Source organism: Emys orbicularis, chromosome 8 (assembly GCF_028017835.1).
Source record: "Emys orbicularis isolate rEmyOrb1 chromosome 8, rEmyOrb1.hap1, whole genome shotgun sequence".
Lineage (NCBI taxonomy): Eukaryota > Metazoa > Chordata > Testudines > Emydidae > Emys > Emys orbicularis.
This window is the reverse complement of record NC_088690.1, coordinates 92589870-92608500: the sequence shown is the minus strand read 5'-3', so window position 1 is coordinate 92608500 and position 18631 is coordinate 92589870. Positions and strand designations below refer to the sequence as shown.

At 40.2% G+C, this 18631-nt stretch overlaps 1 protein-coding gene across 1 annotated transcript in view; it reads right to left on the bottom strand.

The window, feature by feature from the left end:
- UBTD2 (ubiquitin domain containing 2) overlaps nucleotides 1-17937 on the bottom strand; it is a 125397-nt gene extending 107460 nt beyond the window's left edge. The window contains exon 1 of the mRNA XM_065410084.1: nucleotides 17868-17937. Coding sequence (XP_065266156.1) covers nucleotides 17868-17937 — 70 coding nt within the window. The remainder of the gene's footprint in view (nucleotides 1-17867) is intronic.
- Between the last annotated feature and the right edge of the window lie 694 nt (nucleotides 17938-18631).

Genomic DNA, 18631 nt, shown 5'->3' with positions numbered 1-18631 from the left:
ATGAAATCATAATTATATAAATTCTTAAAGGGTAAGAAATGTAAATGCTGAAAAGGTGACTCTCTATGTTTGAGGTCAGCAGCAGACTATGTTAATGAAAGACTAATTCAACAAGGAAATTTGGAAGAAGTTTCCTGCAGGAAGAACAATCAGACTGTCTAATCAGTTTAATGGTCACTAACTCAAGAGTGAAATCAAGATCAGATCAATTGGTGGAATTTCTAATAGGGAGTCTTCTCTGCTTGATGGAAGCTGTTGAACTAGATAACACAGAAGGGTCCCCTTCCAATGCTATTATTTGATTTTCTGCAACACTGTTTCAAATTTGCAGGCCTTACACAAGCCTGATAATAGTACAGTTCTCAGCTATGAACTAGTGACTACTTAAAAATGTTAAGTCAGAACAAGACTCTCCTCATATCAGTTTGCAAATGATGCAAATAGTCACAGCAAGCAAGGAAATTAACAGGGCTTTAATTATATTTTTCTTCCCCAGGAGAACTGGAATCTTTTCCCACCTCACTCTTACACACAGGGCAGGATACAAATACAAGGTACTAACTCCCATCAGGAGTTTCCCACTACATCTGTGTGTAAAACATGTAAGTTGATAAATATTAAGGTTGGTCACTTTCATTTGTGCCATTTTGAAGTGCGCTATTTTCCCAGATACAATCAGTAGAGAAAAGTAGCTACTGGTGTACAAAAAAGTGGTGCACACTCATATTCCTAAGGTATATTCAGAGACATGTTCCATGGAGTAAGCAATTTGATTCTGCCCATTGAGCCATCTCAGAAGACCATACCAAAAGAAATGTATGGTCAATAAATTTTAAACATTTCTAAGCTAGCTCTTTGTTCAGGAGTCATAAAACAGTGCTGTTACATATTATTAAGAGTTGTTCTTAGCATAAGAGCATTGTTCAATCTTTGGAGAAGTGCTTGGTTTTCTGATGCACTGCTTTGGGAGAGCTGTGGTAAACAGTAAGGGAGAGTATACTTTCCCTTAATCTCCTAATCCATTCCTCAGGCAGAACCAGTCATCCCTGTTTGAGCTGAGAGCGCTGAAAGAGGAGATTGCCGGCCGGCTTGCCGTTTGTGAGCACCTCTTCCAAAACAGGTGTAAATCTGCAAATAAAATGAGTTAACTATGAATATATTCCAGATTGCCATCACTGGGAAACCCTCTTCTAACAGGAACCCAACCAGCAAGGTCCCAACACCTGCTACTGCTCGGCAGAAGGGTGACATTCCATTTTGGGTCCATGTGCAAAGGCAACATTCCCCCTCTGTTACTAGGTTTGGAGAAAGTCCTTACTGAACACACGCTGTGTTTGGAATTCTCTGCTAATGAAACTAAAGCAATTGCAGATGACAGCAGTCTTTAAGAATGCACCATTTCCCTCTTAATGAAACCCAGCACATTTTAGTGATTTAAAAAAGAAAGATTCCTCATATTTGAAACCAGTTTGTGATACTCTTCCCTCTTCTGGATACCAACACCACCCCAAATAAAGTTCTATTTTGCATCTCCAGCTACAAAAAATCCAAAAAACCCTAGTAGGATCATTTAATCAGAAGATAAGAGCTTTTACCTAGATCCAATTGCTCGAAAGAACACTGCTCTTCTTTCCCCTAGACATTCTAAAACATTGTCGGTGTACCTGACCATTATTATTCAGTTTCCAGTGAGACAGAACATGCACAAGTCAGTTTTTTATTTTTAAGAATATTATAATTAGCGATGGGGGTTCTTGTGAGCAGTTACAATATCAAGCTGCAGGACTATGAAGCTGATAGTCTCCAGTGAGAACTGACACGGGAATGAGGCACTGTCCTGCTCCAAAGACAGTAAACTTTGGAATGGCTTATATTATTGTCTTGCCCATTTAGGATTACTTATAAGAGCAATAGCAAGGTACTCACACATCAGAAGTCAGATTTCTCCTTAGGTTAAAGCTACCTGGCCCAAACATCATAAGAAGGGGAGGAAGAGATCAGAGAGAGCCCAAGCAGCTTTCATCTACCCACTGGGTGCCAGTTAAAACAGCTAACCTCAACAACATTTCTCAACTTGTGATGCACTTTGTTCTAAATTGTCACCTGTGTCAAACATGTATCTTTTAATCATAAAAATAAAAGGGCTCAGCATGAGTGACAAAACTGGCCTAAGTCTGGTATAGCCAGTATAGTTGACTTGCTAGATCCAGAAGCTCCAGATGGCAAATGCAGCACATGACTACCAACCTTCAGAATGCATTCAACACTTGCAGTTATATGAAAACAAATACATTCAGTGTAATACTCATATGCATGCCTTCCAAACTTTGATTCTATGGAAAAAAACCTGATCATCCTACTGATATATTTACAACCTCCACTGAGGAAAACATGGAAAGTGCATTTCAACAAAAGACACAATTCTGAGTAAGATAAATAGGATAGAATCTTCAAAGTAACCATAATATGATAACCCCACAGGAAGAAAAAAGGCCTTTCAAAATTCTGAGCCCCCTCCCCTCTCACAAGCCAGCTCTGGAAAGTACATTTAAGCAATTGTTCCTTTTATAAGAAAGAGCAATGAGGAGATATTAAAATACTGGACTTGGATGCTGATGGATGCAAGAATTATTCATATAATGCCCTCTCTTCTGAAAGAGAGATCTGGGCAACAGCACTCTCAAAGTTTGTTTTTAAGAAAGCAGAAAAAAGGTTTTGCAAGGAATCAATTCATTTAGATAAGGGCATTAACTCCCCAAATGGGAAATACAATTCATTTGGCTTCAATAGAAAAATAATCCTTTTGTGTGTTTTATGAATCATGCAGCACTTAAGAAAAAAGTGGTCTTCTAAAGTGTCTAATGTATAGAGAGTGTTTATAAAAGTTAGAGGCTTATTTGGATCTAAAGTGCATTAATTTCTTAGTATTTCCATGTATTATCAAATTTTAATATCCATTCCCTGTCTCTACAAATGCCAAAGTGATTCTATTGCCAGAACAGCTGCAAGATTGCAATTTGCCTTCCCTCCCTCTCTAGCCTGAAGGCATTTCATTCAAAACCAAAAAGCGAGCTTGAGTTATTTTTAAAGACCATGCTTAAGTTTTGACTACAACGTAGCACTCAAAGCGTTTGGGACAGGTACAATGAATGTATTTGTCTGTTTCAGTTGGACTAGGAGACCTATGGAATGCTGCTTATGTACCATCAGCACGAGCGTGTACAATATATGACCAGTTTAAAGCATGTGGACTTAGCCAATCAAGTAGTCATGTACAACACATATTCAGCTTTAGGATTGCCATCTTTGAACTGTTCTGGATACAGAATTAGTTTTGCATTTGGACAGCAACATGGAGAAGTATACATCTGAAACAAGAAGAACTGAATAGGACACAATTTACAAAAATAAAATATTCATTACACAACGTTGGCGAACACTGATAAATCTGACAGTGATAAGCACATTATAGAACCTACTCTAAGTCGGCAAATTTGTTACCATGCTACTCTCTGTATTTGTAGAAATATGCATTCCTTTGAAGCCCTCCTACAACTTTACTTCACCAAATACTGCTGTGTATTTTATTAAGCAAAACAAGGAAAAGACCTTAGAGATGGCACTCACAAATATGCTACAGCATTTTACATAAGTATTGTTTTAATAGATATTTGACAACTTGCACTAAAAAAAGCAGCAGCTGTTTTTTTTTTCCTCTCCAAAATGCCAGAGCACAGCTGGGACCTGCAACTCTATCATTCAATTACCTGTCCAGCACACATAATATATCTAATGAATTTGATATACAGTACAAAAAAATTGTTTTTATTATTACAGTGAGCAGGAAATTCTGATGACATCCCTAATAGGGCATAGCACCAAATGCTGGCATAAGAAGGTTCCGTATTAGCTGAAGAGATCTCAAGAAAGGGTAGTGATAGCACAAAGAATTAAGGATGAGAGACAGGGAACATACAGTAAGGAAATGCTTAAAGGAAAAAAGGATGGCATATGAGGACAACGTAATGGAGATGAACACGAATTAAAGGTCAGACTAACCTTTGTACTAAGTCACTTGTTAAAGTGGTGGGTCAGGGTGAGCAACAGCTCAATATGGGCCTATTTTTAAAATGTTGAGAGATATGGTGGACTTGGGGGCCATGATTACTAGAACTGGTGACTCCACCTATGGTAGCAGTCTATAAAAGTACATGTTAAAAATCTTAAAATAGGCTTCAAATATCTGAGTAGTCATGTCTTACATTTTCCCTTTTCAGCTTAGCTGAAAGTGACCTGACTCTGTATTCACAATAGAATCTTACTAACCCTGATATTACAGACACTCATTGTAACAGTGAGCAAGATACTGACCCTGCAAAGATGAACATGAGTAGTCCCACTGACTTCAATGGAATCCCATTATCACGGATGCTGCATCAAAATGTTTTGTTCATTTAGTTGGACATTTGTGGTTTAATTATACTTAATTATGTACAAGTAAATGCACTTGAAAATATTTTGTAAGAATTATGAAGTCCAGTGTACCAGACTTATGCAACATTTTATGCCTTTGCCAAGAAGTATTTTATGAAAGAAATATAAGGTTTGTGGATTAGCAATTTTCATTATAAATAATTTACCTCCTCACCAGAGGGCCATTATCCAGGAATTCCCAGTCTTCCAAAGGACTCATTTGTTTGTGCAGATATTAGGATGTTGATGAATCCAAACCAGTTGGTATGATGTTATTTACCCACTGCTGGTACACTCCACTAATTCATAGGCACTCTTTTAAAAGAAACTATATTTACTCACACAGACAACTCAGAGGATGGTAGTTCTTCAGCAAAAAAAAGTGACAAAACAAATGATTCTCTTTCATAGGAGCATAAGAATGGCCCTACTGGGTCAGACCAAAGGTCCATCTAGCCCAGTATCCTGTCTTCCAACAGTGGCCAGTGCCAGCTGCCCTAGAGGGAATGAACAGAACAGGTAATCATCAAGTGATCCATCCCCTGTTGCTCATTCCCAGCTTCTGGCAAACAGAATCTAGAGTGCCCTCAGCTCACAGTACGTGCGCCAGATATTTAGCTTTGTGGTTCTATTTTAAATATACAAAGGTAACAAACTTTCTATAAGAGGTGCCTGTATTGTACTGCTGTACCCTAATCCTGACACAATTTTATCCTTGAGAGTATTCTCAGAGGATGGGCACCTCCTTGCTGTGTAAAGGTGAAAAATTTCTTCCTATTAATACGTTGGCCAAACTGTCAATTTCTCTATAAATAATAGTTCTAAGTGCCAATAATAGTAGATCCAACAGATACATCATAGCTCAATGTTCTCCTATTTATTAAGATTGCATGGCATTATTCCACACTATATACAACATTATATCATAGGCTATCAACATTTTAACCTCAGATTTTTTTTTCTGAACACCCTCTCATTGAGAGAAGCCCAAGCTCTCCTCTTTGTTATTGTTATTTGAAAACCCGCCTTCTCTCACACTTAAAACTGTGAGAAACCAGAGGACAGTTCGTGTTCGTTCTCTCTCTTCCCCCCCCCCCCCCACCCTTTAATAAAACTTTTCCTTTTTACAGAGTAAGCTTGCAAATTGAGTTTTCAAATTCCAGTCTTTGTGTAGAGGATTCTCTGCTCTAACTCCAATAATAATATCTGCTCCATTACAAAAATTCTCTGCTACTGACTGTATTCATTTAAAAAAGTTTACAGAATGAATACCTTATTTAGTTCTTTGGTAGTCATCTTATTACAGCAGGCAACTTGTAGGGCTAAAAACAGTTTCTATTATAAACTTCATTGTGCAGTTATTCCTTTTTTTAAAAAATCATCTTTTGAGGCAAATTACCAAGTATGGAAACTTCAGCATAGCAGGATTTTTTTTTTTTTTAAGCTTCATCAAAATCCCTAGTCATATTAGACTTTTATAGAAGAGAAGGAAAAATTTACACTTTAACCCTTTAAAAAACTGCAACCATGGCCCTCACATAGATAACTTCAAAACAGCCACAATTTGAAGTTTTGCTGGTAAGCTCTCATTGATAAGTCAGCCATTCCACTCTCAATTCTGGAAAAAAAATATGATCTGAAAGTTAGCTACTACACATGTGTAGTAGAAAGTTATGTTCAGTCAGTGTTTGCACTTTGTGTGCAGTTTCTGCTGTAAACAGACTTTAAAAGGCCATAAGGTCTTAAAACAGCTCAAGTAAATTAATAAATGCACCCTTGTTGGCATATGTAATTAGCTGTTTCTGCACTTTCATTCAGAATTTACAGTGCCTCAAAATTTCACACTACTCTAAGATTTCAGGGCATTAGGGTACTTAGCTCACTAGGGCTGGTCTACACCTACTGGAGGATCAACACAGTGGCAATCGATGCCTCAGCGGTTGATTTAACGGGTCTAATGAAGACCCGCTAAATCAACTGCCGATAGCTCTCCCGTTGACTCCTGTAGTCCACCCGATCGAGAAGAGTAAGAGGCGTCGATGGGACAGCATCTCCCGTCACGTAGTGTGGACCCCGCGGTAAGAAGATTTAAGCTACGTCGATTTGAGTTACGCTATTCACATAACTCAAATGGCGTAGCTTAGATTGACTTTTCCCTTTCGTGTAGACAAGGCCTTAGAAAGTAAGGTAGCTTAAAAAGTTACAGTCTCTTCAGCATTTGGAGCAATGTACGTGTTCATGCTGCCTTAGGTATGTTTAAGAAAACCAGGAAATTAAAAGCAAAGTGTGTCATTCAGCTTGCACAGCCACATCCTTTAGCCATTACTCACTTGAGAAGTAGTAGTCCCACTAAAGTCAGGAATAGAAGAGAACTAAAGTGAGTAATGGCTGCAGGATCAGGTCTATGGTTAGCAAAAATCAGGAAATGTAAAGTTAATGTTCCAACTGCAACATTAAGTTGACCACTTCAGACCTCCTGAATATTTTATTGTATACAGTTCAAGGTAGTCAAATATCAAACTACACAGTGCATTTTAAAGCACAGTCCATAAAATAGAGGCTTTGCAAAGTGAAAGAGTTAAAGCTGTTCTTGAAACCTTAACTGTTGCACATGCTGATTTTTGGGAAGTGACAGTGAAATGTCAATGATGGTTTGATGACACTTTTTTTTTTTTTTTTTTTTTGGTATTTGAGACAGAACAACGACGAAAAGGAACAAAAAGCATTTTATTGGTCTACTGTCCCAGGCAGAGAAAGTCACTTTCCTTCTCTTAGGCCTGGTCTACACTACCCGCCTGAATCTGCGGGTAGAAATCGATCTCTTGGGGATCGACTTATCGCGTCTCGTCAGGACGCGACAATCGATCCCCGAATCGACGCGCTTACTCCACCAGCGGAGGTGGGAGTAAGCGCCGTCGACTGGGAGCCGCGGCAGTCGATTTTGCCGCCGTCCTCACAACAGGGTAAGTCGGATCTGATACGTCGAATTCAGCTACGCTATTCGCGTAGCTGAATTTGCGTATCTTAAATCGACCCCCCCCTGTAGTGTAGATGTAGCCTCAGTCTTAGGTTTCAGCCAGATAACAGAGAGAGAGCAGATTCCTCACTCTTTCAGGTCTCCAGTTACAGTTTAAATGTCTCATTCAACAACCATTCTAGGCAGAAGTAGTGGAGTCAGTGACTCCAGGTTTTTTCCTTCTTTGTGCTCATGCAATGGGTCATTTCACACCTTTTCGCTTTAGACTTAGGGTAATTTTGAGGACTGCCTTGTTCACTGGGTTCTTATGCAGAGTGATGTCATGTGACAGTATACAACCACTATGAAAATCTGCTGCTGTGGTATAACCAATTCCACAGAGAATTTAGCTGAACAGTCCCTGTGTGTTAGCTCCTGACAAGCAGATTCACCAGCTGTGCCAAATCTCTGTCTGCAAAGTCACAATATAAATGCCAAATGCTTATCATTATCATTGTAAGTAAATAAAAATAGTATATTTTTGGTATCTAAAACAAAGACGACTTTAAAAGCCAAATATATACATAAAGCAACCTGTAGCTCTGGTCAGCAGACTTTCAGCATGTGAAAATTCCTAGCTGTAGTGTTCAAAAATAATAAGATGTCAATTAAGATTATATTACAAGTTCAGCAACTCTATTCCTATAATGTAGGGATCGGGAGTTTGGAGTCCAATATGGAGTTCCATTTTAATTAGCATGTATTTATGAAATTTAGCTTTTCCAAATGTTACTAATTCAACTCCCATTAACAGAAATATAGGATTGCTACAATTGGAGAAAAGTCACAGTATAAATCTTTCAGGTCTTGAATTACATCCTAGCCACTTGCTAGCCCTAAGCAGACAGGAAAGATTAATAGGTTTTTAAGACCAGAAGAAATCATTGTGATTGACTAGTCTGACCTGTATAATACAGGGCATAGGATTTCCTTGTATTAATTCCTGTTTCAAGTCCAATAGCTGTGCTTGAGATGGAACATATTTTAGAAGAACATCCAATCTTGATTTAAAAATCTTCAATGATGGAGAATCCACTACAACCTTTGCTAAGATAGTCCAATAGTTATTAAAAAGTTGTGTCTTATTTTTAGTCTGAATTCATCTAGTTTCAAGTTCTAGCCATTTGATCTTGTTCTATCTTTCTCTACTAGACTAAAGAGCCCTCATTATCAAATTTCTGTTCCCCTTGTAGGTGTTTAGATTGTGATCAAGCCACCCCATAACTTTCTTTTTGATAAGCTAATTAGATAGAGCTCCTTAAGTCTTTCACCAGAAGGCATGTATTCCAATCCTTTACTGATTCTCAGGGCTCTTGTCCGAACCCTCTCCAATTTATCAACAACCTCCTTGATTTGTGGACACCAGAACTGGACACCATATTCCAGTAGTGGTCGCACCAGTACCAAATACAGAGGTAATGTAATGTCCCTACTCCTATTCAATCATTCCCTTGTTTACACATCCAAGGATTACATTAGCCCTTTTGGCCACATTGTTGCAACGGAAGCTCATATTCAACTGATTATCCACCATGACCCCAAAGTCTTTTTCAGACTCACTGCTTCCCAGAATAGAATCCCCTATCCTGTAGGAATGGCCTGCATTCTTTGTTCCTAGATGATTAACTTTATATTTGGCCATATTAAAATGCAAATTCATTTGTGGCCAGCTTACAGAGCAGGCTGGATTGCTTGGTATCAGTGACCGGTCCTCTTCATTATCTACCAATTCCCCAATTTGAGTCATCTGCAGATTACTCAGTAATGATTATATGGGATTTTCCCACAAAATCATTGATAAAAAATATTAAGCAACGTAGGGCAAAGAACTAATCCCTGCAAGATCCCACTTGAAACATCTATTTGACCATGTTACCCTGGTTATAATTACATTTTGAGACCTATCATTTAACTAGTTTTTAATCCATTCACTATGTGCCATGTTGATTTTGTATTGTTCTAGTTTCTTAATGAAGCTGTTGTGTGGTACGAAGTCAAATGCCTTACAGAAGTGTAAGTATATTACATGAACACTATTACCTTTATCAACAAATCAGTTCTCATCAAAACATATCAAGTTAGTTAGACAAGACCTATTTTGCATAAACTCATGTTGATTGGCATTATATTATTCTCCCTTAATTCTTTATGAAAGGAAACCAGTTATCAGCTGCTCCATTATTTTGCCTGGGATTGATGTCAGTCTAACAGGCCTAGAGCTACCTGGGTCATCCCATTTTCCATTTTTAAATAGTGGCATAGTAGCTTTCTTCTAGTCCTCTGGAACTTCCCCAGTGTTCCAAGACTTACTGAGATTAACATGAATGGTCAGAGAGCTCCTCAGCCAGGTCTTTTAAAAATCTGGGATAAAAGTTACCTGGACCTGCTGATTTTAAAATATCTAACTTTGATAGCTGCTATTTAGCAGTATTGGAAAGTATTTAATCATATGATACTAGTACATAATTTGCTTCCCCTCCCCCCCAGATGAGGGTGGATCAAGAGTTCTCTCAAATATACACATCCTTCTAGTATATATATCTGATAAATGTGAAGGCCCTCCTGAAAATCTTTGGCTGCTGGGAAACAGCTCCCTTCCATCACAAACATTCCTCCTTCATCATCAAAGTGGAAAGATCTTCTCAGTCTTGGAGGAGAGTCTCTGCCACCTTATCCAGCCCCTTTTAGGAGTCCTCTGCCAGGGTCTTAATATTAGCCATGAAACCAACCTCTATGTCCAGTTTCACTCTGAGTAATGCTTGGAAAAGCTATGAAGAACAGAGGAGTACTGGGGGTTGCCTCTAGAGCCTATAACAGAGATTTGCTTGATAAGATATAGGTATAAGGCAGTAATGCATGAAGCCTACAGACCTGACCCTATAAGACAATAGCTCAACATATAGATACAAGACCTATAAAGCTTTTGCATAAGTAGTTTAACCAGGAGCAACCTTAAATCACAAGACAGCATAAGACAGAATTCTGTGATAAGTATGACTAAACTGCTGATAGGTAACCGCAAAATACCAATTAATGCACGTTTGGTTATTTTAGTATAGGAACATCAGCAGAAGTTGAACTGCAAGATTGCCTTAGTAACCACTGATCTATATGCCAATAAGTTTGAAGTAACTAATATATTAACCTATAATATCAGAATACCCCAGCATTATCAGGGTGAGGAAATTTAGTTATGGACCAAAGAGGCTGGACATCCTTATGAATATTTACCGGGGCCACCAACCCTACAATAAGGTAAACCATGGCCTAAGCAGTTGGGATCTTTTGGCATGCCAGATATAGGATAAGATCTTTGTGGACCATCAATTCTAGTCTCCAAAAGGATGATGTGAGTGTATGATTGCTCCAATGCTGGATGTATGGACAATTCTGTAGTATATTTACCTACTTGTTTGGGTTGGAGCATCTGTGCTTTTATTGAGTTAATAAAAACTATTGCAAATTCAAAAGGTTTTTCTTCAGTGTGAGTGTTGCTCCTGTGCACACCAGGGTTCCCACATTAATAGTAATTTTAATAACTCTAGGCCTGATCTCCTGATGAGACCCTGCCAAACCACAGAGTGTTGATTGGGGATTACTAAAGAATCAATGTAACTAATATGCAACCTACAGATCAGGCAACAACTCACTGCAGGAGGAAAGGGTATTGCGTCAGGTCATGCTCAAGAAGTTATTGGCTATGTCTACTCTGTTTTAAAACTGCAGCAGTGAGTCTCAGTCTGAATCTACAGACTCAGGCTAGTGCAATGGCGCTAAAAACAGCAGTGCAGACATTCACCTCCATGGGCTTCAGAGCCTGAGCTGAAACATCTACACTGCTGTTTTTGAGCCACAGCGTGAGCTCAAGTCTACAGACTTGGGCTCCGAGACTCACTGCCCAGGTTTTAAAACACAGTGTAGATATACCCATCCTGAATCTGACGAGACAGCAACTTGGGGACATGCAACTTCGGTGAACAATTAATTTGTGGCTTTATATAGCAGGTCTTCATAGGTTGCAAAGCAGTCATCTTATAAAGTAATTAAGAGAAAACTTAAGCCGTTACATCAAAAGAGTATGAGTTTTAGGGAAGTAGAGATAGGAAATGAAAAATAATTGCTTAAGAACTTAACTGACTTTTTATACAAAATGTATGATGAGTTCATGAGAGAGACTGGGAATTCTTTTATACATAAGATCTCTCAAGTACTTCAATCCTTCTTTGCTTATAAAAAGCAAACACTGCTTAAGGGTAGGTTTTTTTTTTTTTTTTTTTTTTAATTATTTCATTTTAAACAAGGACATTAGATAAAAGGAATTTTTGGAATCTTGATTTTAAACTACAATGCCAGATCAGCTTTAGCTATCTAGAACCTTTTTTCCACTTGCAAAAAAAAAATTGTGTGGGAAGTGACCCAGTTTACTTTTGAAATCAGATTTTTATTTCTTGGGAAACATTTCACAAGTACTCAAACCACTAACTTCCAACATGCAGCATTTCACCTTCCTTAAAAAAATCTTTACAATAATTCCTTTTGCCAGAAAGTCCATATAATTTTTCTTAGCTAAATTACCTGAGCAAGACTTGAGCTATTACCACTTTACTATGATGTTTGGAGCACTATCCTGGTGGAGTTCACTGTGTTGCAACTTGTGACTCAAAATATTACTCAACATTGCTATGAAGGAAAAAAATATTCTTTGCTGTAATAAAAAGGGATCAATCCTTTTGAAAATTCAATTCACAGGAACAGAATACTAATTGTGATACCTTCTCTCCATATCTACTATAGTCATAAATCTTTAAAGCACCACTAATGTTTAATTTATTATATTTACTTAATATTCAGTGGTGGAGGATTTTGCTGCATGTAGCATTGGAAACGCCAAATAGAGTAATCAAGCATTTGTTTATTTCTATACTCCAATCAGTAACTGAACTCAAACAATTGCTGGGGGAGGGGAATGATGCAAACAAGCAAATGAAAAGAACAGTTGCATTAATTAGTCTGCTTCTATTGACAGAAGAGAGGACACCTTATTTCACTTGGTGAAACAAGACTGAAGTGATACTGAAGCAACTGCATAAACCTAATCTGGCCCATTAGTTTGTTAAAATGACACTTATACTTCAAAAGAAAAATGTTTAGAGCCTGATTTCAGAAGTGCTGTGCACAGCAACTGCAGATGCCATTGGTTTCAACTGGTGTTGTGTGGATGCTCAGCACCCCTGGAAATCAGGAGTTCTAGGCTATCTGAACAAGAAATGTTAGACTGATTTCAGTACAAATCTCTGACATACTGACTGTTGTACAGTTTCCACAACATTCTTATGACAGATCTAGGGCAAATTATAAAAAATGTCAGTTCATGTTTAAACTTTTCTTACTATGTAGCTTTTAAAAGTAAAACTTTTATACTATATTTTCACAAAATTCACAAAGAAAATTACATACCAAAAAGTATGATGAAAGCCAACAGTATACGTCAGCTTTGAATTCAAGACCATCTCTTACAAAAATATACCTGGTACACAGTGTAGAGAATGCTGAAGTAAGCACTTTTTTCTTAGATAGCAATACAAAACAAATGTACTATGTACTGGCATACACTAGTTTAGGGCTTAAAATAAATAGCTAAAACAAGCCAGATTACATTATATGGAAGTAGAGGACCCTTTGCCTGGGTTCTGATATAAAGGGTGTGTACCAAAAAGCTACTGACCATTCAGTCAATAGACCTTTTTAAAAAAATCTAAGCTAGCCATGGTTGGAGCTACTGCATTGGTTAGACTGTGAGAGACAAACCTCTGACTACTTAATACGCGAACTCCCATAGTCAGTCTTCAACAAACGTTATGAAAGCACTTATTGTCACCTCAAAACAGAAGTGCTCACTGCAATGCTACACTACCATCCAATAAAGATATTTTAAAATTGTTTTTTCTACAGTTGGACAAAGTTTAGACCAAGGGCTGTAATTGGCCTTCCAGTGCTTTTGAGCCAATGGCATCATATTAGGCACTGCAGTAAGAATTTGCACTCAGAACAATCAGCTATCCCAGTACGCCAGTTGACCATGCAATCACCTGCTTCTATTTGTTCCTGTTGCCACCACAAGTTGGAGGCAAAGAGAGAGAAGACAAAGGTCAAAACACAACTACTGGAGTTTTTTCTCCCAGTGGAGAAGACAAGAACTCCAATGGGCAGGCTAACATCATGTCAGAAAGAGAACAGCAGCAGAGAGACAGCTGCAGCCCAAAGACTTAATATGTAATGACTTGTGGTGCCCATATTTCAAGAAGTTGGATCTCTTGCCTTCTCTTCACTCTATACAAATAACTGTCTTGCTGAACTTTGCAGGCAAAAGAAAGGCAAGACAAACTAACATTGCACAATGCCTAACAGAAAAGATTTAACAGACTTACCAGAAGAAAATGAAAAGGGAATTTCAAAGGATAGGAGGTAAAATAAATAGCTTGCATGAGGGGATGGGACCCAGATGTAGCATTTTGGCAAAAAGAATTCTTCTAAATGTTTATGTAATGGTGAACCAAGCTGAACATAATTTGGTGCAGCTCTTTAGAAACCCTAAAAGCAGACACAAAAATGTAAAGCCCTCCATTATTTAATCCCAGATCCATGTATTGGAAGACAGCACATCTGAACAGATCAAATAACCTGTAGTATGGAGTGGCTAGGGATGAGAACTTTCTCACCAACCCACATTGCCCAGGGTTGTAAAAGCTCACCATAATCTTTAACAAGGCATATCAAAGAGAAATCTGAGAACATCAATTTATAAATTTTTATGGAGTACTGTCCTAATTATTATACATCAATCATCCTTCTTTTCTTCTTCCATATTCTCCTGGAAATCCCCCATTCCACAAAGACTGACTATGGTAATGACCACATATCACTCTGTTTACCTCTGCTGGCTTTTACATAGTAAGCATTTTGGAGCAGCAATTTTGTTTATACTTGTTTTTCCCTGTTATAAAGTATTGTATAACACTATAGTACTATAAAAAAGTACTAATAATTGAAAAGCTGGAGCTAGCCTGGGGAGACCGTTCCTCTTCCAGTAGGATGGGCACAGCAGTGCCTGCTGATGACCAGATATTTTTGTTAAGTAAGAGCCTGCTCCTCCTATTGAAGTCAATGGGAGCAGGAGTGGGCCTCAGGCCTGCACTCCAGAATAACTTATGACAAACAAGAGACATGTGCCAATATTTCTGGCCAGCTCATTGTGTAGATGAACACACATGTCTTAATGAATCTACCCTAAGGACCAGCTAATTTAAATATCTTGCTGACCTTGAAGTATGCTAATTGCTCCACAGCAAATCAGAAGAGAAAGAAACTGTATTTGATCAAGCCATTTTAGCAACTTCACTGAGCAGCAATGGATATATAAAGTGCTAGTGATTGCTTGAAGAACTCATGAGATTACAGGAGGAGATTATTCTGATCTGAGTTACACTGATTTAATCCAACAAAATTCCATCACCTTCCTTGGAATTATTATAGATTCAGACTGGTGCAACTGAGATCAAGATCTGGCTCTGAGAGTCCTTCAGGACCAAGCACGGTTATTATCATGGTTAACCAGTCTCATCACTAGTAATATTAGTTCATGAAGCAACTTTTCCTTTCTTTAGGAGAAGGTATAAAGCTTTGCAACAAACAATTATCACATCATCATTTCAGACACTGGCAATGCAGCATTTAACACTGACGTTTTGGTTCTAAACTATTTTCCTGGAGTTTATGATATGGCCCTAGTCACTTGCAACAGGCTGAAAGGTGGATAACACTGTACTAGATCACAGAATCTGAAATTAGAGACAGAAATGACCTACTAGATGATTTAGCCCACCCCCTTCTAATGTATATTATATGCTCTACTGCTTTGGCCAGTTCAGTGTCAGATGTCTCAAGTCATAAATTCTCTTGAGACACCACGAGTCAGATTTTATATTTACCACAATCATTTTATAAAGTTTTAGATCCAAGAGTCAGAAAAGTTGGTCTTTGATATCGTGACTGGTAAATTATGGTATATTAAAAACATATTTTGATGCACTTTCAGCTTAACTATAGCTACTTTTAAAAAATGAGTTAACATTTCAAAATAGGGTAATACACACACAGTAGTAGGTAGTTTATAAATATATTTTCATTCAGTCCCATATAGTTCAGTTGAAATATCAGATCATTTACATGAAACAGACTCGGAATGCATAATCCTTAGAGTTTGAGCCTGCCCTCCAATATGTGGTTTGCAATTATGGGCTTGGAAAATCCAGTTGCTGTGCTAACGCACCCATGCACAATAGGCTATTTGCCCCAAAATACACAATGATGCATGCTGTGTAACCGCAAGCAGAAGCAAGTACTTACCAGCTAAATCTGGGACACTAAACTTCACCAATTCCATTGAAATTGCCTGCCTCACACACTACCATTGAGAGTGTAATGATATGGCATTACACTCTCTGCTGAAGAATTGTAACATAGTTTGTGGATACTGTATCTAATCCACTAGTATCAAAGGTGAGATAAAAGTGAGAAAATTCAGAGTCAAGGCTGTTTCTGCAACCTTGCCTCACTTCATAATGCTTAGTTACTAAACAATGGCTGACATTGCATGGATGTGCTGAAAAATCCAGGCCCCCTGTAAATAGTATTAAAAGCTATAAGACAGCTTTTTATTGTAAATTTTCTTGTTTGGCTTTCAACATGAACCTGTCCCCCCCACCCTCCTAAAAACTCTACTATTCTTTGTTAACTGGTCACAGCTAGTTTGGTATTGAAAAATTTGTTAGTCTATTCACTTCCCTCCTAAAGTCTGAAAAAAGTTGATTTGGAAAGAGCTACCGAATTCCCTTTTACTTTAATGGGAATTGTGACACTAAATCTTATGCAGCTTTAAAAAAAACAGTAGGAGTTTATTTAAGATGGTTCAAAGAGCCACTAAAATGAGCAGGCAGCTGCTTCAAAAAGTTGTTTTAAGATCTGTACTTTTTATATTTTATGCAATACACATAAAACAACAGTGCTGCTAAAAATGCTCCATCACTTGGGTAATCTGAAAGAAGACCAAACGAAGCAATACACAGTATAGTGTCAAGAACAACGTTGCAGTGGCAGGGAGATGATTTAGGTGACCTAATAGAAATATGACCTATCTTATATTTTCCTAAAAAAAAAAGTGAAGTAGTTAAGTACAGAGACTATTTACCCCCCCTCCCCCAGTTTAAACAGGTATGTAGCTAACATGATAGATAAAACACACTGCTTCAGCACTTAATTTTACTAAAGTGACTATTTAATACCAATAATTTAAACTGGGGGAAAATGACCATCTTTTATTGGAAAGCAGAGAAAGGCAAAGTAATCAGGAGATAATCCCCAACAGCTAAATTATTTTCTATGTACTGAAACAATGGGGGTAAATCCCAGACAGAGAACGAAGTTCAAACATTACTTTATAGGATAAAAACCTATGCAAGTTAAATAAAATACAAGGCACCACTCTGATCAGCCCACTGCTTTGAGTGCAGCATGATCTCCACTGAAGGGACACATGTTATCAAGAAGAGTTTCTAGTGTCTGCTACTGGCTTTTAGGCTAATTATGGCTTTGTATGGAGTGGAGAGGAAAGCTGAATTTTTTTTGAACACTGACAAAAATGTTTCATTTCTATTATTTTTATCTGCACATATTTTAAAATCCTCCATAAGTTCTCAGGGATGGCCTCCCAGCAAGGCAGGGGAAAGGGGGGGGGGGGGGGGGTTAGGTCCAGCTGGACCACTCCCAAAGCCCTTTTCAACCCCGCAGAACTGTGCAGCCGAGGGGCATTTTTAAAAGCTCCCGCGGTTCCTGGGGAGCTAAAGCGCTGAAGCTAGGCAGAGTGAGTGCGCGGCCTGGGCCGGGGACTTGGGCTGCTTTCTCCCCACGCCCCTGCCTGCCCTAGTGGCCCGGAGCCGGGCAGCTGATAGCAGCTGACTTCAGGAAAGTTGCAATGAAGGCGCAGGGGGCGAGGCTCGCCCCGGGGATGCCCCGGAGGGGCGGGCGGGGCGGGCGGGGAGAGCGGGGGAGGGGTACCGGGGTACCTGGGGGGGAGGGGACTGTACCCCTGGGGGGCGCTGAGGGGCCGGCACGCTGAGGGGGGCTGGGCCAGGCTCCCCTTCCTGAATAGCTGAATAGGGGGAGGGGATGGAGGGCCCGGGCAGGGGGCGAGGGGCGGTGATGCATGGCGAGCCCCCCCCGAGAGAGCCCCTCAGGCCCGAGTGCCGCGGTGCCCAGGGGGTCCCTGGGCTGGGGAACGGGGGACTCCGCGCAGTCCCGCCCGGCCCCCGCCCCCTCTCACCTCCGGTGCCGTCCGAGTTCTCGTTGAGGCTGCCCGAGGAGTCGTGATGGGAGCCCACACACCCGCCCATGGGGCCCGCCCGGCCCGGAGACCCGCCGCTCCCCGCCCGAGCTCCGCCACCGGCCGGGCAGGCGCGATGGCTCCGAAGCCGCCGCCGCCGCCGCCGCCTGCTCCCTGGCCGCCCCGCCCCGCAGCGCTGCGCCGCGCCTGGGCCCGCCTCCTCCTCCAGCCCCGGCGCTGCGCCTGGCCCGCCTCCCCACGCACCCGCCTCGGGGAGGGTCTCCGCGGCCGCTCGCTCGCTCTGCTGCCCAGCCCATAGACCTCGGGGCAACACCCCTCAGCCCCCCCCCCCCCTCCCGGCCTGCGTGGGCAGCCTGGGGTGACTATCACCTCATCTCTGTTTCCACCACTGGCAGAAGCCTTCGGGCAGTCCGGGATAGCGCCCCAGTACATACACACATCCCTAACCGTGGTACAGACCAGGGGACAGCCTGGGATAACCACGTGCCTGCACCGGCGTCAGGAACCATGGGGGAGTCCAAGGTAACTCCCCCTTCATGATAGAGAGCCCTAGGAGGACAGCCTGGGGGTAATCCTCTTCCCTCTCACTTCACCTCTTTCCCCCACCCAAAGCTCAGAGATGTAGGCAGCAGCCAGTGAGCCTCCCTGTCTCATAGCTATGTCCACACCTGCCTCCCCCCATCTCACCTCAAAGCAGAAGCCTTACTCTTCATAATGAATTTGATTTATTAATTTAATCATTG